Raw genomic sequence first — 22,105 nt, forward strand, 5'->3', positions numbered from 1 at the left:
GCAGCTCTCAAATGCCACAAACGCTTGTAAAAAAAAAAAACATTACACACTATTTCAATAAAAAAACATAACTATAGAGTTCAAGTAACAGGAAAGTGTTTCTTCTTAGAGCCACAATAAAGGGTTAGTACACTGTGGTACATAGTAGAATACTTGCATAGAGTAGAATATTACTGGGTTATCTGGATTTTCAGTACTTCGGATTACACCTACTCCCACCTAGATTCTTCTGTACTATAAAAAGTGAATGACACCCACATGCATGCCTAAAATCTTGTCAATCAGCCAAGAAACATTTTCAATCAATCAAGAATTAACAATGTTAAGTCCCTTTACGTTCTTAAAACACAAAAGCAACTTAACAGCTACTTTAGAATGTTAAAACATTTGCACTGTACCAAGTGTTTGTTACAAAATTTATGGACATAATCACTCACCTAGAGACGTCTTCTTCACTGACAGCCCGTGGCGTCGATGCCTGCAGTGTCATTGGAGTGTTGAGAGAATCGGAATATGGCATCTGTGATTCTGATGGAGCTGCAACAAGAAAGTAAGTTTAAGCAAAAAACTACTGAAGCCCATTCCTTTTCAAAAAGTGCACTGCAAATGAGTGTGTCAAAATTATGAGTGGAACAGTACACAGATGTGCTCTCCCAGTTTTTAGTAATTCAATGCACTGAAACCATCCTGTGTAATAATGTCTGCCATCACCACCACTAGCTATAATGTTTGCCATCACCACCACTACCTCAAGTGCAACTGTCTTGTTGCATTTTATTTATTTCAACAATGGAAACGCCAGTTAGGAATACCAACAATGTGGAAAAAGATGGATTGCTACTTACCATAAACATGATATGTCAAGTTGCAGACAGGCACAATTAAAGGACTCTTACACATTAGCTTTCAGCCACAGCCTTCATCAGGAAAAGAGCAACACACACCATTTATTCACACAAGCAAGCACGCGAGGGCCAACTCCTGCAGCTTGGGCCAGCTGCTGGAGTTGTTTATCATGTGTGCTTGAGGTGCTGATGATGACGTTTGGTCTGTGGAGCGTTCAACTCCATGGTCATCAGCGCCCGTACAAAGTCCCAATTTTTACCAAGCCCAATTTCTACACAGACCATCTTCTACACAGTCCAACTTCTACACAGTCCAACTTCTACACAGTTCAATTTTTTCTACACAGTCCAATCTAGCCACTGTCACGAATGATGATGATGACAATTAAATGATGAGGAAAACACAAACACTGTCCTCGGACAGAGAAAATCCCCAACCTAGCAGGGAATCTAACCCGGGATCCCGTGATCCAGAGGCAGCAACGCTAGCCACTAGACCATGAGCTGCGGACTGCTTGACGTGTGCTGACTTGTGTGAATGAATGGTGTATGTTCCTCTTTTTCTGATGAAGGCTGTGGCCAGAAGCTAATGTGCAAGTGTCTTTTAATTGTGCCTGTCTGCAACTTAATGTGTCATCTTTATATTAAGCAGCAATATATCTTTTCCTAAATTGTTGATTTTATTTATTTATTTATTTAATATGGTCAGATATATTGATAATAGTTTATCATTAACAACTGAATAATCAAAATGGTTAAAGTAATTTTTTTTTAAAACCATTTTTTAAAAATTACGTATCTATTCAACTCACTTTCTTTCATTGCACATACAGATGAGCACTAGGGACAATAAAATACTGAACTGTCACTTTGTGGAAAATCACAATTAGTGTCACTGACAATGGTTTCTTAGAACGCAAAATTTTAACAGAAATCTACATCATTTTCCTCTTACACATATTCCAATCAGCTGCACAATTTCTTCACTATACTGGGAATGGTTGTCCTCACTTATATCATTGTTTAAGGGCAACAGAAAAGAACTCCATTGCTAATTCAGGGAAACTGTTCTATATAGATGGTACATAAACCATATTCCAGTGTGAGAGCAAGATATGGGCATTACCATGTGCTTATTGCCAATGAAAATGTATATAACATCATTCAAGGTTTATAAAGTGTCTACTCCCTAGGTTTCAAGAGTTAAAAAGTGTACATCTGAAACCAAATGTCCAACAAAAGATGAAAACATTGAGAAAATGCACTACCTGGTATTGGACAACTGACAATTAAAGGTTCATGTCACAGACGCATCAGAGAGAAAGACTGTGGAATATTTCACATCAAGAATCAATTACTAGAAAGTTTTGTATATGAAAATACCACATTTGCTGAATGTGAAAATGAATTTGTCAGCTTTTGTTTGAACTCTTTGAAGAAGAATCCAAATACATTTGTGTGGTTTTAATCCACTCCTCAGGCTTTGACCTCTCTCAAGAAGGATCCTAATACTTTTGTGCACAGATTTACTACGTGACTGAGATGTATCAATCCATTACTTCAAGCTGGAAACAAAACAGCAATCAAAGTAGTGGCTGGATACTGTCAGTCCTACACCTAAAAAGTCAGTCAGTTTTTCCTGAAAGTCTTCTGGACCACACGGATAAAGAATTATGTGAGAACGTGTCTGGCTGGAGAGAGAGAGAGAGAGTGAGAGAGAGAGAGGGGGGGGGGGGGGGAATTCTTTCAACAGCACATTGCAGCTACCCACACAAGTGTTTTGGTAATGAGGAAATTGTGGGATCTGTAGTACAAATTGTTAGAAATCCAGTCTCTTCACTGCATTTGGCACTCTCTCACTTTCCCTTATACATATAAGAAAATCCATGGCTGGAAAATATTTTGCATCCAGTGAAAAGGATTTGGCAACTGTGCATGGATATTTTATAAAACTCACAACTACACTTGTGATGGAAAGATAATGGGCAAAGTGGTGCACTGACGTAAAAGGGGACTACATCGAAACATCTGTGTGCTTTTGACTTTTTTCGTAGACAGAGAGAGAGAGTATGTTTCACTGCCAGGATGAGAATCTATTCCTTGTCCTCATATAATTGGAAAGTACATATTACAGTGTAATTCAGTTCACTGTAATAAATAGTACTAGACCTTTAATACTGTTACAACAGAAAATATAATGTATTAACAAAAGAAATAAATTCCTGAAATGAGTTAGTTATCAGACAAATAATACTATATAGAGGACTTAATATATTTTTATTTATTATGTTACTGACATGTTTCAGCTACTGATGTCATCAGATACAAACTTAGAGCTTATGAAACAAAGTTTAGTGTCAGTTGCAATAAAACCTATCCTATGCTTTGGCCTAGGTTTCATTGCAACTGCAAATTCTAAGGTTTGATATGATGCTGGAAGTAATCAGAACATCTCAATAATGTAATAAATAAAAAATACATTGACTGTTACAGACAGTATCAATCATACCCAGTAATTAACAACTGAAAGGTAACATCTCCTAACTTATGAAAGCAGAGAATAAAATCATAAACTGACAAAAATTTTGGAAAGTCTTTGAAAATACAAATGATTACTTCATTTCAAGCTTTGTGAACATGGCAATACATGGGCGTTGATTGACATGTTTTCCTTTCCTTCATTTCATCTTCTGTTTTATTGTCTCTTCCCAACATTCGACAAAAATAAGTTTTTTTAGAAGCTTCAGAGTCACTACTCACATCAAAGTTTCTGTTTCAATCTTGCTCTGATTCTCAGGGTCCTTAGCTTGTGAAACCAAGCTATGAATAATTGTTTCTTAAGAGGATCTCTATAAGTGAATATTTATCAAAAAGATAAGGCTAGCAAAAGTCTTCATGGCATGTTCAAAAGACTCTTCTGAAATCATGCCCAATTTTCTCTCACTATTCTATCGTGCTACCCGCACATACTCTCAAACATTCAAAAAGGAGTTATTTATCAGCTGCCCCCCCTCCCCCCACCACCACCACAAAAAATGGGTCACTTGAATTTAGAACCAGTGATGAAATGGTTATTGCATCTGTTATCAGTGCACAGTTGCTGAACCATATCAAGCATCACACATACACACACACACATAGAGAGAGAGAGACAGAGAGAGAGAGAGAGAGAGAACTGATGCTTTATTTTGATGCACTGAATTTTTGTACTTGATTTCTTTAGTCTTCAGTTGACAGTACCATGTTTAAATTATATACTGATTCTGTGAGAATCTGAGATAATGAGAATGATTCAAATCGGAAACGCACTCTACATACATCTGTGTTTAGGCCCTAATTCAGCACAATTTAAATTTTTTGTGTAAAATCGATGCAGCATATACTCTGCAGAGAGTCAATCATTATTGGTTAGTATTTACTTGATTAAATGGCAGTCAGTGTTTCTCTGTCCTTGAAGTCTTTCTGATGTGTGTCATGTCCACGCCATGTGCAGGCTTAATCTAAGCTTAACCATTGATGCTGACCGTACTGCATATTATGGGGTACAATGTCATGCATAAAAGTAAATCTCCATTTAGCCTATTGATATTTCTATAAACAATTTTACATTACACCTTTATCAGGTATATATAGGTAGATATTCAAAGCATTCAATTTCAGTTTTTTGTTTCCTAGTGTGTTTATTGCTTTTATCTGATCCTGTATATGTGCTTCTTTATTCTACTGTCTTAACGGCAGCCACTAACAATTTAATTTGTATGTCTCTATTTATTTGCCCTCATTCCTAGCACATCAAACCTATTCATTTCCATCTATTGGTGGATAATCTTATCACCTAAATTTTCTAATTAGCAAGACAATAATGGATGATAAATGTGTAGTTCAACATTTCAATGGAAGAAAAAACTGCATTGGAGCAATGAATCACTACAGAGAAATAAGGAAAGTTGTGTGACATGTCAAAAATAGAATAAATCGATGCTGACTACTTGTAAGTACTGTTGGTGGTAGACTGGTTTCACTGGTGATGATAATAATACAGAAATCAAACAAAGAAATTTACCTACTGTCTTCGCCTTTTGACATCAAAATAAAACATTGTTAACCATTCCAAGGAGATATATTTAATCCCTTTTCATGGCAGATCATAACAACACTATTGAGGCAGATACACAACTGTGCAACGGCCCTTGAATTACACAGCCTGAAATGAAACTACATTACTACTGGATATTATGCAAACCAATAAATTTCAGAATTTTTGTGCCATATCAATATTGACTTGAATGGCAATTCTCAAAAATTTTCAATTGAAAAACTTCTTGGTAGGCCGTATATTCAATGGATTGGTTCGTATGTCTTTATGGATCTATCAATTACAAAAACATAAAGGGTAAAAAGAAAAAAGGTTAGACCATATGCTATGAATATAATGGACCACACATTTTTATGTCTGTTTGAGGTTGGCACGCTGTTCTAATAATATATCTCTTACTTTTGAAAGATCACAAACATTTAAATATTTGTCTAAAGCAGCAATGGGCATTGAAACATAACTCCAACAATGACCAAGATAGCAACAATTTGGCATCATTTCTTACCCAACACTGTTGGTAGCAGTGAATGAACACGAAAACTAAAAGCTGGGTTCAGTACCAAAAGGAAGACAATTATAAAGAGCAATATAAAAATATGAACATATGTATTTAGCATACATGAAACACACCGATCTACTGATGTTACAACTAACATGATAATAACAGAGGCAAATCTAACAATGAAAGTTGAAGGCAATGTTGAGAAATGGATTATTTTTTCTTCTGTTCGATATGACATAAGGCAATAATCTGTTCGTTGACAAGGAAACATTTATAAAATAATGACCTTCGTTTAAATAGATTATCACTTAAATTTTCTGAGGTTACTAATGCCATGTCAAGCAATTGCTATTAAATACTTACATAGAAACACCTGTAGATGAACTCATGTTACTTCTACAAAATTTATGAGAAACATCTCATCTGACAAAAAGTTATTTGCCTTGAAATATCAAGAAACACCAGCTGAAAGGAGAGATGAGAAATGGAAGTAATATAAAAAATTTACATTGAAGCCATAAAGCCAAGTCAAACATCTGCAGTATCCTCCCTAAATGCCATTCATTACATCCCATTGGAACAAAACAATAATATATACATGAAGTAATCAAATGCATGTAGCTTCACATATTGAAATCATTTCAAAGATGTTTCAGTGATAATTCTTAACATACATGTCAGAATAAGCAAGAAACCACTGCTGCTGACCACTATTGAAATTTCTTCATGCTGTTTTGTTGAAATCTATTCATTTATGAAATATAAAGATTTATAATCTTCAAGAATCCAAGCAATACACTGTTGCACTATTATGTTAAATTATTTCAGAAAATTGTAACACTAATTTGGAGGACATTTTTCTAATTCATATATTACCTTCTATCTGTCCATTCCATTCCACATTTTCGAGAACATATCACTTAGGATTAGTGGAAGTAATATCAGCATATTTTTTTCATTTTTGTAAATATGTAATATTGACATTTTTCTTTTGGTGACTTGTTTTACTGTACCAGTCACTGATGTACAAACATCACTGCGGGAAGACCTATCATAAAGTTTGAGCAAGAAATAATATATTAAGAGGACTGGGCTAATAGCAGCTGGGTAGCTGAACCAAATGGGCAGCTCAAATGAAACACACCAACTAATAACCAGCTGTATGGTACCTATGTAGCTCGATAAACTATACAAACTACACAGATCACTAACTCACAAAGTATTGGTCACAAGCACCCTAGGAAGCTTAAGCGTACTTTGAATTAAGATCACACCTGGAAAACTTAAATCCCATGCAAGATTATTGAACAAAGACCTTATCAGGCCTCCTCCACTGCAGGAAACATCCAGCAGTGAGAACTTCAGATGGAAGATTTGGAAGAACTTCAACTGCATCAGAATGGGTGTAGCACCACTGAAGGCAACCTCATCCTGTGGGGCCTTATACAGGAATATCACAATATATGTGATCATAGCAAACATCACAATATGGGACACCTTCTGACCTGTCCTAATTGACCCAGTAAATGTTCCCTCGATGAATTGTAGTAGAGAGTACAGAAATTCTGAAAGCAGCCTATTTTGGGCAGAAGAATTTTGATTTCTGGATATAAAAAAAGTATGAAGGATCTCCTCTCTATGGATCAAATGAAATAAAAGCTTATTTTTCTATATACTATCTATCCCTCGGAATACACATTCTTCCAAGTAGTCAACCACAATTGGTGAGAGGAAAAACCAAACCAAGGATCACCCTTATGATCTGACAGCTAATGGCAAGTAGCATCCTGGGAATGCAATTTGTTTATCTAGGTTCTGTCCTGCATAAACAAGTGTGGTGCACTGATATAACATATATGAAACTATTATTTGTGGATGCACCGAGCACCTTCCTAGTGCTACTATGTATATTACATAACAGTGTATCATTAATCGGAGCTTTCCCAGTAGTGTGGTAATTTTCTGCAACGCTGGAACAATTCTCACATTGTCACCCAAAATACTTGGAGCAAAGAGCAACATGTGATCCTACAGGTTACCAGTTATTCCCATATATTCAGAGTTCGAGCCTTATAGAGTTTGTTTGTAAACGTTAATTTTTAAAATCAAATCAACAAATGCCCCAGTGGTCTTCCTGCTTGCAGCTAAAATGACAATGGTTTGTTGTGCAAATCACTGTGGTGGAGCAGTTAGCCATGAAGTTGAAAATGTGGTAATGGTTACATAATGGGAAGAAACTATATATTAAGTGTTTAGCTTTCAAAGTTAAGAGTCCCCAAGAGGCAGTAGTGCAACAATTAATTTTATATTGTGGTGCTACAAAGTGGCATCTCTGGATATGCATATAATTATAAGCACAATAAATGCAAATGTTAACAGAACCATTAATAAACAACTTTTTATTAAAATGTAACTTCTCAAATGAAGTGTAAGATTAGATGAATCAGAGAGCCAATGCTATCTCATAATGTTTTTAGTCTTGGGTGTTTCATTGATATGCAAACTGTCCAAGGGAAATATGATGAGAGTAGAACAGATACGTAAATCCTTTCTGCAGTGGTAGGACACAGTGTACATGTGAAAGCCTGAATGTACGTATCACAATAAAATGACACTGCAATGAAGTCTCAGAGGCATTTAAATAAGAAAACGCCATTGTAGCAAAGAGCCCCAAGATGAAAACAGCAGTAACTAAAATGATGTTCCAGAGCGCAGCACCCTTTGAATCGACAAATAATTTTTCTAGATCCTTGCTAGCAACAACTGAGAAGCATCCAAAGTTCATTACTTTAAGAAAGTAATGTGGACTCACAAATACAAAGTCAAAAGTGAAGTTCATGGGCGAGATCTCAGAATCTTTCGAAATCAAGACAGGAGTGAGACAGGGAGATGGCCTGTCACCCATTTTATTTAACGCTGTTTTATAGAAAATAATCAGGTCGTGTGACAAAGGAGTCAATGGGGTAAAGATGGGGGAGAGAGAAAAATAGAACCGTCAACATAAAATGTCTGGCCTTTGCCGACGATATAGCCATCATCACAAATTACAGAAAAGAAGCCAGAGAAGCCCTAGAGATATTGCATGAAATCGCAGCCAGAACAGGACCACAATATCATATGAAAAAACCCAGTACGTGGACACAAAATCTACAGACAGAAGCCCATTGATAACAAAGTACGGAAAGATAACACAAGTAGAAAGTTTCAAATACCTGGGAGAGAGATTATACAGAAAACAGGACTGAATTCAACAGCCAATGAAGAAAGGGTTACAAAACTACAAAAAGCATACAGACTTACATGGAACCATTACAATAAAAGAAATATTTCCGTCAATGCCAAATTAAGACATTACAAAACAGTAGTCTTACCTGAGGCCTTGTATGCCTCAGAAACAACAGTAATCAGAGGAAGAACTAAAATCAAGGAAAAGCAAGAGAGGAAAATTCTAAGAAAGATCTATGGGCCAGTTCAGAGACAGGGGATCTGGATAAAGAGACCAACAAAGGAATTGTACAAACAGGCAGAGACAATTACAGACAATATCAGAAAAAGAAGGGCAAAATTCTATGGGCACATTCATAGGATGAATGGAAATAGGCTGACCAAGAAGATTTTTAACATAGTGGTGACGAATAAGGTGAAAACTAACTGGGTAAAGGAAACCATGGAAGACCTCAAAAATCTAAACATCTCCACAGAAGAAATATCAAACAGAGGAAAATACAGAGAAAAAATCAACAAACAGAAATTCGAAGAAACGCCAAAAGAGAAGAAATCAGGAAAGAAGTGGACAGAAGAGAGGAAGAAGAACACAGTGAATTTATGAGAGGTTTTTGGGAAGAGAAAAGAAAGAGACAGAAAAAAGTGCCATGAATTTGAAATGTACCAATTTATGTACCATATTGTCATTGTGCATATTGATTGTGTTTTAACACTCTCCTTAATGGGGAATTAACGATAATAATAATAATAATAATAATAATAATGTGGACTCACACTTCCTATCTATAGTAAGTAGGAGACCCTCATTATGACAAGAACACCTTATATTACGAATTACTACAACAGTGGGAAAACTGCAAGAATGTAAAAAATATTTTGCTGATGTAGTTTCTGGCTTAGGCATTCAAAATTTGGCTCCTTTATATTTTCATAATGTAAGTAATCAGCATTTCTAAACATTCACACTATTTACAAGACCCAACTAATGTGATTCACATAACTGGTCAATTTATAGTTTTAAACACTTTACTGACTTACTTTACTTTTACTTTACTTCACAAGCTATTTAAAAACCACCATGCAAACTTGACACAGGTACTTAGTGCCTACTGTAGCTCCTCGTTCACAGACAAGTTCCACACTTCCAGCCAAATCTTCACTTGAGGGTACAATTAGGGCATCACATAGATAACTATTACTCAGTCTCCTGTAAAAGTTTGGATCACTATGCTGGAGCATTTTCGCAATGACTGAATCAATTTTTACATTTCCCTTTTGGATGGATAATTTTACGAGTAAATATTTCAATGACATGATTTGTCTTCATAAATCACACACACACACACACACACACACACACACACACACACACACACACACACACACACACACACAGAGAGAGAGAGAGAGAGAGAGAGAGAGAGAGAGCAACATTCTGTTCAGTGTACAACAAATGAGCTCAATTAAGCATCTCTACATACCAATTGCTTCACTGCTATTATAAAATAATAAGCTAAGCCTGAGTGGACTTATGGATAAGCATAAACAAAAAAAGGTTGGAATTTATCAATATGGATCCTTATAGTGGTACTGTCAGCACCATAACATTGTCATTCTACAAGGTTGAGAGTGAGTTTATGTTACAAGTTCACATGGGTTTCACCCAACTGGTAGCATCAGGACCCTAGGTATGAGAACACATATTAATTGCTATACAATTCTCCACACTACTAGTTCATCCATCCTACCTGTTCCCACAAAGCTATACACAAATTAAAAACAAATTTAGTGACATTTAAAGTAATCTTTGATTTATGTGTTTATGACAGCTGAAAATGCTATACATATTTCAGCAGGGCATATATCATGAAAATGCTCCCTTATTTTATTATTCTAATAACTTACATTTCAAAAAGAGTGAAGCAACATGAAATTAGCTAACATATAGAAATCAACACAGTTAATCTTGATTTTTACATTTAACGATCATAAATGTATTGGGGCTAGTTATATTGATATAATATGGACACACTGTCACATGCAACATAGTGGAAATTACATTTTCTCTTCCTGCAACTATAACCCCAGCTACATGTTGTATTGAGAATTCAATTGCTTCTTGAGTCTCTGTTTACAATGCAACAGTTCAATGACAATGAGCAGAACTAACCAAAAGAATATACAGCAGGAAGGAAGCAGCTTATCAGCCATGAAGTCTTTAGTGACAGAAGACTAAATTAATTTGAATACAGATGGAGGAAGGATCATTCTGTTGCCTTATAGAAGGAAACTTACTATTGTCCATGTGAAACATTTAAAGAAACAGTAGTTACATGGGCAACTAATTTCAGTTCTTTCACACATACCCAAAATAACTATAACCAGTCTGAAAAATAACTGCCACAACAGCACAAAGTAGTAGGATCAAAAAGAAAATCAAAAATTTTCCCACAACTTATTCATTGAAACTCCGGCCTGAAGCCATGTGGGCCAGGTTCTTTTACTTACTATACAAAAAATGCTATCTCAGCCCCATTTTCCTGTGTTTCCTTTTTTAATTCTAATACACACTTCTTGATGTGTAATACATCATTGTTGCTTATTACACAAGTTTTCTAATAAATTAAATTTGACACATCACGACTTATGTGAGATGTCAGATTTCACAGTTATTCTCTTCTGTAAGCCTGCTTCTAAATAAGTTTTCGATGAGGCAAATGACACTAGCACTGAAAAACATGCAGCTCATTGTGCAACTGAATGTTACTGAGTGCCTCTAGCAACTTTAAGAAGAATGAACACTACTGAATCTGCATGAGGTGTAAGGAAGCGTACAAGGTGAACATGAGTTGGATGTTTCTTTTTGCATACTTTTTCAAATTTACACTATAGCACTTCAAATGAATATTATTTCTAATTATATGAGAAAATGTGTCAAATGCATTACTTAATAACTGTAAAACATATATCAATGAAATTAGTTATATATATCTGTGGTGTCTAGTTAAGTAACTTCAGGATTTGGTATTTGAGATATAACAGTCAATGTTTACACAAAATGAATTCTATTGTTTGATTATAAAAATGTTGATACTAAATGTGGATACAGCCTCATTCTCTAAAACCAAAACAATAATTATTTACAGCATTTAGACATGTAGTTTGTTTTACATTTAAGTATTATTTTCCACTGGCACTATACCATGGAATGAAGATGATTTTAAAGTTTTTGGTATGAGTTGTAGGTGACTCTATAGTCTATCTGCGGATGTATAATGTAAAACAGCATGCCTAATATACACATACAGCAAAAAGTTTTGTTCTGTTGTTAGGATTGCACTCCCATACTTTCTTACATTTCATTAGATTTTTACATTACCTAAAACGTTGCGAATTTTAACTTGACTGTGTAGGATGTGGTTTTATACTTAAGGTAAAGAAACACTCTACTGTTCCAAAAACAAAGAATACAACATAAGCTTACGTGGTGGAGGTGTATTGGACACATCAGGTGGGGGCGGCAGGTACGCATTTTCTGGTTTCGCCACGAGCAGCACCACTCTGTCTTGTGTGGCCTTCAGAGTTGCGACAGCCTCTTCGTGGGTGACATTTTCTAGATTTTTTTCACCATGCTGAAATATAATATTCATGCACCAGGTTAGTCAAAAGCTCTTAGAAAGAAGGTAAATACAAATGACTAATGTAAAATAAAAATTCCACTAAAAGTTTTTAGAAAATGAATGTGTTATTGCATCCAAAGCAATATTTGCGGTGAATAATTTACAGGTGCAAATTATGACCCTAAAATAAAATAATAGTATAACGATAATGCAGTCCAAAGCTCAGTTACTACATATAAGTAACATACTTTTTTATACTACTGAAAAAGAGGATTACATACTTTGCTTTAATTTCTTTTACAGAAAACTTTAGAGAGCATTTCTAACTATATAATAGTAATGTATATGAAATACTGTAAAACTTCTGTATTTCTCATAAAAATATTTTAATTGTAAATCTTGAAATGTCTCCTGTACAGCAAATCAAATGATTTGAAAACTGTAGGTAATGAGATGAATAAATCCAGTTTCACAATAAAAAATATGCAGCATAAATCAGCGTCCTAGACACAATAAATATAAATATCAGTCCTCCAAGAAACGTAGATTGTTGCTTTCCTTCTCAAAAGTGAATGACCAGCATCAGCACAAACAATTGTGAAATACAGCAAGACTTCGAGACATTCACCTGAACCTCATTACAAAGAAACATTTTGAAATAGACATGAACAGCTAAAAAAATATTATAGGTCCCACTCCTTAAATAAACAAAACACTGTAAACGATAGGAATCAGTGAACTAGTTACATATTTGTGAATTAAAGCTTGCAAAACTTCAGATACGGCACAATTAATTTAGTAGCTACTGTAAAATTCATTGGTAGAATTCTTACAAAATGTAACTCGTCTTGAAAAGAGGACTCTAAAAAAATTGGCGACTGAGTCATTTCATAATATTCTTCACTGGCATCCTTAGCAACATCATTGGAAGAGGAAATAGGAAACACTGAAAGACTAGTTATATGTTTTATAAATGAAAAACACAATATGATTTACACTCACAATTCATTCTTCTACCAATGAGTGATAGAATAATCAGCTACATAATAATTACTGATTGATCTGCAGTTGTTCAGCACTTCAAGTATGCGCAGAAATCCTAATGAGACACAACACTGTTACTGTGAGACACGACAAAATTTACTGTTAACGTGAGTGTCAAACAAAAGGAAACCATTCTGTCAGAGAAAGAGGAATGGAAAATTATTTTTAGAGGGGAGTGGAAGTCAGCACTTACGAAGGGATATCATGATGAAGTATTTTAAAAAGGCTAATACTGCAGCTGCTTCTTGTACTGCAAAGATTTTTGGGCTGTTTGAATATTGAGTTAGAGTAGAAAGGATCCAAAGCAGAAAGAAACGAAAGTGGTGTTACACTATTGCTGAAATGGCAAAAGGGAATAACCTGTGGTTTGAAATATTCCTCACCCATCCCTAGATTCCACATCAAGTGACATTTTTCTATTTCTTAATCTCAAAAAATGATTTTGAAGGAAGGAATATTCTTGGACTTAAGATGTTACCCGCGCTGTACACACATACATGCAGTATTTGAAGCAAACTGATTTGCTGTACAAATAAAAAACAATCATTGTAATCTCACTAGAACCAAACGCACTGCGGTCAACAGAGCTATATTTCATCATCAGGCACTTAAGGCAATGCCTTGTTGATGTAGCCATCCTTCTCTGTCCCTCACCATCTGTGCCATTTGGTTGTAGTTGTACCAGTTTGTTCCACTAAGAACACTTTGTATTATCAATGTTCTGGGTCTGCATTTAGATTTTTCCCTCAGTATTTTTTCTTCTAAGTTGTTTTTGTGAAGCTGTTTTGTCAAATTATGTGGCCAATTATTTTAGCATTCCTCATCTGTATCATGTTAATCAAGATCCTTCTGTCTAATTTATTTTAACATTTGTTCGTTAGATTTTCTATCAGTTCAGGATGTTTTGTGGCCCTTCTCTATATCCACATCTCTACTGCTTCTAACTTTTCTTTTCTTGTTTCCCCAGAGTAAATCCTTCACAGCAATGCTCCAAATAAATGTTTTTATGATTTTCTTTCTTGTTTCTACATTAAAATGCTTGCTTATTAATACATTACTTCAATTCCTGAAAGTCTGTGTAGTCATCGCAAATGATCTTTTGACACCTATTATATTCGTGTTGTCATCTGTTAATGTACTTCCTAAGTAGCAATATTCATTTAATTGCATTAGTATTGCATTTCCTATCTCAACCCTTTCAGTGCCAAAGGGGGAGGGGGGGGTACCTTGTGGACATCTTTTGAAATATTGTGATCCAGCCGGTTATTTAATATTTTAAAATTTTGGAAAAGATATTTATTATTTCTAATATTTTCTTCTACCTGATTCCATAAATATTTTATTTTTTTCAGTTAAACTTAACCCCAAAAAATTAAGTCTCAGTAGTAGATATTATTTTCTCCAATGACCATCATATTCAATGCCATCATGTTCAGGACCTTACTTTTTACACATATCCCTTTAAAAAGTATTTTGTGAGTAAAAATCAACTACTCAATAAAATTTGCATTTTTCATTTTTTTAGGCTGGGCTTAAAATACCCTCCCCTTGTTAGCACACATTACTGAACGTGTTGATGTTGCTAAGAATGTGCTAAAAGATATTTTCATGTTCAGGACCCCACTAACACAGTAGTACCTCTTTAAAAAGTATGTTCGTAATATAAGTCAACAACCATTAACGAATGCTTTGAGTGGGCATAAAGCCCCCCCCCCCCCCCTACCTCGATCTCTTTGGTAATGCTCGTTAAGCAAAATGCGTTGTTATTGCTAGGGTTAATGTTTGTCAAATTGTCTTTTCGATTATCTATCACCATTATTCTGAAGCTCCATGTGGAGAACTAAACTTTATTTTTGTTAAAAACAAAATGTTTTCACTACGTTTTTTACCATTTCAAGTTCGTGCATTGTGAAACGTAATAGGTCGGCCATAATTCTTTGTTATAAACTCCACATATAGGGCCAAGAAATGTCTGCGTTCTTCAGCACTGCAAATGTCCCATCATATCCTCGGCAATAACGAAAACCGGCACAGAGAGACGGGGCGTGTCGCTTTGAGTAAACAAAGAGGCAATGCCGGGAAACCGTGCCTGCGGCGGCTGCTATTGCTGGGGTGCATGAGAGCCGTCAGGCTGGCGGGCGTCGGGAAAAACGAGAGATACAGAGCGAGAACGAGAAGCAGCGGCCGTGGATAAATGATGATGGCAGGGGCAGGCCAAAATGGCGCGTCTGATTCCATTTCTCTCCGCGCTGACCGTTACGCGATACATCACAGACGTCACGGCGGCTCTCAAAACCCACCCACAGACACTAGATGGCCGGAGTTATAGTTTCCGGGCGGAATCGTGGGCGGAGCAATCCCGGAGATACAAGGAGCTCCGCAGGCAGATCGATGGTTCCACAGTTCGTAAAGTATTTGGCAACTTTTGAAGAAAACAAACTAAATAGTGCTTGACGGCATTACTGGGAATGGAACGTGGCTGGATGCTCGGACATTAGCATTTGGCGGCAAATGCCGCTGCATAAGATCAGGTAGGCATAACAGGTTTGGCTGCGCATGTGCAGTCAAATGGGAACGTGCGGTTGACGTAACTAGTGCTGTTCTTGAACACGACTTGAACTGATCGAGTAATTTATGGCACAGCTCGGGAAATCTCGAGTTTCCGATCGCCCGGCGGTCTAGCGACTTCTGACGGCACTGTCTCCACTACTGTAATATATTCCCGAGATCGCAATTTGTTTCGGTCCTATGCCGTAAACAGTATATACGAGTACAATAAGAAGACAATTTTAATTATGAAACACGTGCTGCCGCATATTCTAGGATGCACGTCATTTTTTAAAACAGCAACTAAAAAATAAGTAAAAGATCGCAATCAGCACAGCTGTGGCAATTAGTTTATACGAACATAAGGAAAGCAGAAGAATAAGAAAGGGAGATCAACTGTTGCCGAACATCTTTTAACAGACCACCACCCATATGATGTAGAGCATGCAGTTTTATGAACTGCTAAGAAAAGCAAGAAGATAACTGTATTGGAAATACTTGAAACGAAGAAACATATGACACAGAATGCCAAGTTAGCATTAAATGACAAAACTTAATATCCTTTTTCCCTAGCGCTGAATTCAGTTTTAGTTACACAAATATTAGCTTGCTATATTGTAAATTCAACTTCATTTTTATCTGTTGTTATTTTTAACGACGCACAAGTAAAAAACTCTATTTTTCATTTTTAGTTACTGTAAATATTTCTGTGAGAGGTAAAAATGTAATACTTTCCTTTGTAAACACTTTACATGTCATCATTGTATTTACATTTATTGGTTTTTGCTGGAAACAATACACCCATTAAACTTCTTATTAACGTTAGCGATGACGGTTAAATTTAAAATGTGCAGCTAATGCAATTGAAAGTGCAGGGAGGGGGGAGGGAGAAAGAAAATGAAAGGGTAGGAACTGATGACATCAACCTAATCGGGAATACATGCGGAATCAGCGGCGGCGAGTGAAAATGTGTGCCGCATCGGGGCTTGAACCGGGGATCTCCTGGTTATTAGGCAACTGTGCTACCCACTGCGTCATCCGGACACTGTTTCTCGAAAGTGTTACTCACTTTCCCACCTAACGCCACCTACCCACAGTCCCCGTCCATGTCCTCATTGCTCGCTAATTTTAGATTCCCGCTGGAGGTCCAAAGAACAGACAATATGCATTCATATAAGTGATTCACCTCGATGGGCAATGAATCCACAGTCTTCAGCGCAGATTCACCTTTCGTTCGACCTCCAGCGGGAATCTAGAATTAGCGAGCAAGGAAGGCAAGGACGGGGAATTCGGGTAGGTGGCGCTAGGTGGGAATGTGAGTGTGCCGAGACAATCCGCACATTTACGATAAACACTGTGTCCGGGTAGCTCAGTGGTTAATCCTACAACCTCAATTACATAATATGTATCACAGCTGCCGATTCCGCGTGGCGGGCCACTGTGGACGAGCGGTTCTAGGCGCTTCAGCCTGAACCGCGCAGCTGTTACGGTCGCAGGTTCGAATCCTTCCTCGGGCATGGATGTGTGTGATGTCCTTCGGTTAGTCAGATTTAAGTAGTTCTAAGTCTACGGGACTGATGACCTTAGATGTTAAGTCCCATAGTGCTTAGAGCCATCTGAACCTTTAGATTCCGCGTGGTGTCTGTTCTTTCTGACATGTCTGAAGGAACATATAACACGCATTCATACAAATGGTTCAAAAGGCTTTAAGTACTATGGGACTTAACATCTGAGATAATCAGTCCCCTAGACTTGGAACTACTTAAACCTAACTAACCTAAGGATATCACATACATCCATGCCCGAGGCAGGATTCGGACCGACCTGCGACCGTAGCAGCCGCGTGGTTCGGGACTGGCGCGCCTAGAACCGCTCGGCCACAGCGGCCGGCTGCATCCATACAAATGTACAGATATATTATACGTACATAAAACTGCAAATGTAAGTGTTTGACACATCAGAGACTTTTATCCCCTTCTTGCTGGTAACGTGCTATTAAACAGTTAAATTCAGTTGTTTTAATATATGTTACAGCTTTGGTAAGTACTACGAAACTGATTCGCATTTTGGACATCCAGATTGATGTCATCTGTTTGTGACCGATGAATATTTGTGCCGGACCGGGACTTGAACCCAGATTTCCCACCATCTCAATCGGTCGCCTTAACCACTGTTTTTCTTTGGAAATTTTTATTATTAAAAATCACAATTACAGTTCTCTTCGAGATGTATCCGTGGCAATTGCTGCAGCACTTTCTTCAGTATACTTCCCCTTGTCTTTCCCATGAAAAGCTAACCTGTCCTTTGATCCTCTGCCTAATATCTTCTTTCGGTTCTTAGCCACTATAAGTTTCACAATTACTGTCTTTGATGGATGGATTACTACATAGGCACTGGCATCATTAGCCTTTTCTGTATGAATCCTTTCAATACAGATTACAATTTTTTTCCTATAGACTTGGACACCTTTTCCCACTTGTACTTCGTCGTCTTTACGAACTGTAGTACGAACATTGCACTTTGATCGAACCTCTTTTGATAACCGTAAGTTTCTAACAGGCGATGTTGCTGTGCGGTGCCTCTTACGACTCTTCCTACATAACGACGATGTCAATCATGATCTCCCTAGTACTAACGCCTCTAGCCAAAAGACCTCTTCCACCACAAAACTTCCGGTTCTCGTACGCGTTTACCACTTCGGCTATCCAAGCATGCCTCTCCAGGACCGACCAAATCTTCCGAATGTCGCAGAGTTGTAACTATCAATAGCCCGCCCGGTTAGCTTTGCAGTCTAACGCACGGCTTTCCGGATTGGGAAGGAGCGCCTGGTCCCCGGCACGAATCCGCCCGGCGGACTTGTGTCGAGGTCCGGTGAGCCGGCCACTCTGTGGATGGTTTTTAGGCGGTTTTCCATCTGCCTCGGCGAATGCGGGCTGGTTCCCCTTATTCCGCCTCGGCTACAATATGTCGGCGATTGCTGCGCAAACAAGTTCTCCACGTACGCGTACACCACCATTACTCTACCACGCAAACATTGGGGTTACACTCGTCTGGTGTGAGATATTCCCTGGGGGGAGGGGGGGTCCACCGGGGGCCGAACCGCACAATAGCCCTGCGATCGGTGTGGGGCGGCGGAGGGGTGAAGTGGACTGCGGTAGTCGTCGTGGGGTTGTGGACCACTGCGGCCGCGGCGGGGACGGAGCCTCTCCGTCGTTTCTACGTCCCAGGTTAACATACGATACAATCAATGACGATAAAATATTTCTCTCCCCCCGTGCCGGAGTCACGAGACGTGCGAGCGTATGGGTTGTGGACTCAGTGACATATGGACCTTTGGGTCGGTCCTGGAGGTCTGCTCGGATAGCGGAAGTTATTAAGGCGACCGTTCGCGATAAGCAGGAAATCCGGATTCGAGTACCGATGCGGCACAAATTTCTATCAGTCACAAACAGCTGACGTCAATCTGGATTCGTAAAATGCAGAGCAGTTTTGTAATATCTTTGTACATCGCACGTAATTTTATCTGTGTTTGCGATATTCAGTTGTCAGCTAACGGTGGCCTAAGAAGCGGAAGGTCGTTTCGTGACCAAATACACATTTTGCAGAACATCAGGAAAGTTTGTTCTATTTAGTATTCTTATCGACGTATCGCTATACGTTAGACAGTAATACCCGTTTGTAATCGCTATATTCACTGAGACCCGCCAGGGTACCCGTTGATTGACACGTGGCCCCACATCCATGGCCCAGCTCCTGGTTACACCCATTACACAAGCCATTCATCAAGTCGGTTAGACAGGATTTACGTCAAAAGCACCCTTTCGACGGCGACGAGAGGAGCAGAGCTCTGGCCCACTGCATTCACCGACCACACAGCCTATATTTGCACCATTGCCCTCCAACCTGCACGTGTGTGGTGCAGTAGGCCCCCCTGGAAACTGAACGTCGCCCATCTGGACGAGCCGGCATGTAAAGGTGCTGTCGAAGAGTCGTGGAACGCGTCCTTACAGCGTCGTGGTCGTTACCGATCGACCCTCAGTTGGTGGATTGAATGTGCGAAGCCTGCTCTTAGGCGCACCTTCATGGCTTACGCCGGGAAGCGGTGGCATGGAGGAGCACGGAAAACTTTTATTACACCGTCCTACGGGAATGTCTTTCTATGGAGCCCTCACCTGACAGGCAGATCATAGTCAATCGCGTGAAAGCGCAGCTCGTCTCAGCACGCCATCATTTACAGGGCGCTGTTATACGGTCGCGTGCTCTAGACATGATACAATCAGAAAAGCCATGTATGCCCCACGTGCTCCTAGAACGCAGGACTCGCCGTAGGGCACTGGTAACCGACATGATAACCGACGACGGTCGACATGTGGTAGAACAAGCAGATATAGCAGAAGCCTTCTATGGGCATTACGCTCAACTTTATTCAGCAGTGCTCCCTGATATGGCGACGGTAGACACCGTTTCAGCACATGTCCACGGTACAGTTCCACCAGACATGGTACCGACTTTACTGGGAGAAGTGACAGAAGAGGAAGTGCTCAACGCCATTGGTAAAGGTGCTCCCCATAAATCACCAGGAATCGATGGGTTACCATTAGAGTTCTATCGAGCCTTTAAACAACTGTTGCTACCGTGTTTGATTGAAATTTGCCAGGAATTGATGACCCCGGGTATAACATTGCCTGCACCATTCTTGGAAGGTCTGATTGTCCCCATCCATAAGCCGAAGGGACGGAATCATGTCCGCGACTTTCGTCCCTTAACGTTATTGAACAGCGACTTCAAGATCTTTTCGAGGCTGCTATCAGAACGTATTCGCGGCACACTATTGCACGTCTTGTCCGACGATCAGACGTCCTTGGGGGGACCCAACAACATCAGAACTGCGTTATGTCGTTACAGAGATCTCATCTCCCTTGCACGGGTGAGACGTTTGCCGGCAGCCCTCGCGTCTATCGACTTTAGTCAGGCTTTTGACCGTGTGGGCCACACTTTCCTCACGGCCGTTCTACGGCGCATGGAATACCCCGACCCCTTTATCACAGTGTTGACACGCCTACTACATGGTGCAACTTCTCGAGTTCTTGTCAATGGAAGACTGACGGCACCCATGCCGATCCGCCGATCAGTACGACAGGGATGTCCATTATCAACATTGTTATTTGCATTGGCCTTAGAACCTTTGTTGTGTGGTCTCCGAGACAGGCTCACTGGGATACAGTTCGGCGGCTCCATCTATCGTTGCACCGCATATGCGGATGATTTGATTATCGACATACGTGGAGCTGACGACATGGCCGCGGCTTTGGACTGGATTGCAACCCACGGTACAGCTTCTGGTAGCCAAATCAACGTTGACAAGTCCGTCGCCTTGAGCATCGGGATTGGGCTACCGCAGGAACACATTGCCCCCTTACGCTTCAGTGATACTGTCCGCTGCTTGGGCTTAGATTTCATGAATGGCATGCGACGCGCGACGACGCTCAATTATCGACGCCTTCTTAACCAAATTAGGGCCGGAATTGCAAATCAGCGCTTGCGATCCCTCAACATCGTTCAGCGGGCGTATTATGCCAATGTATACCTTGCGTCCCGCATACCGCATGTCGCCCAAACGCTACCCATTCCGAAGCCCTTGGCTCGTAGCATTATGGCAGCGCTGGGATACTTCGTCACCGCTGGTATGTTACTGAAGATCAGATACGTATCTCTTACCCTCCCCAAGGAAAAAGGTGGTCTCGGCCTAGTTAACGTCCATGATAGGGCCATTGCCCTCTATGTTAGCTCACATTTATGGTTCAAATGGCTCTGAGCACTATGGGACTTAACTCCTGAGGTCATCAGTCCCATAGAACTTAGAACTACTTAAACCTAACTAACCTAAGGACATCACACACATCCATGCCCGAGGCAGGATTCGAACCTGCGACCGTAGCAGTCGCGCGGTTCCGGACTGCGCGCCTAGAACCGCTAGACCACCGCGGCCGGCCTCACATTTATGTCTGCTGCGCCGTTGTCCTACGAGCCTCACGAGTCTGCTTCTGACGGCGCTACGCCCTGCTTCACTAAGAGCGCCGGTGCCACTACAGGACATCCCAGCGCCCCTCTTTTATATAGGACGTTTCTATTTAGAACAAAGTTATTGCAGTGTTGCGCTCACGACACCACATCTGGCCACAACTCGACGCCTATATCATGACATGCTGCAACGCCGCCCCCTAAA

The 22,105-nt window shown here is 39.3% G+C and overlaps 1 protein-coding gene across 4 annotated transcripts in view; it reads right to left on the reverse strand.

Annotated features, from left to right (window-relative positions):
• Nucleotides 1-22,105, reverse strand: part of LOC126237311 (disks large 1 tumor suppressor protein) — a 963,837-nt gene that overhangs the window by 533,805 nt on the left and 407,927 nt on the right. For all 4 annotated transcript variants that reach the window (XR_007545059.1, XM_049947277.1, XM_049947275.1 and 1 more), the window contains 2 exons: nt 12,153-12,300; nt 438-537 (listed from right to left, as the gene is read on the reverse strand). Coding sequence is in view for 3 of the 4 variants with exons in the window: in XM_049947277.1 (XP_049803234.1) it covers nt 438-537; nt 12,153-12,300 (248 nt within the window). In the remaining variant the exon portion in view is untranslated. The remainder of the gene's footprint in view (nt 1-437; nt 538-12,152; nt 12,301-22,105) is intronic.

Source organism: Schistocerca nitens, chromosome 2, assembly GCF_023898315.1.
Source record: "Schistocerca nitens isolate TAMUIC-IGC-003100 chromosome 2, iqSchNite1.1, whole genome shotgun sequence".
Classification (NCBI taxonomy): Eukaryota; Metazoa; Arthropoda; class Insecta; order Orthoptera; family Acrididae; genus Schistocerca; species Schistocerca nitens.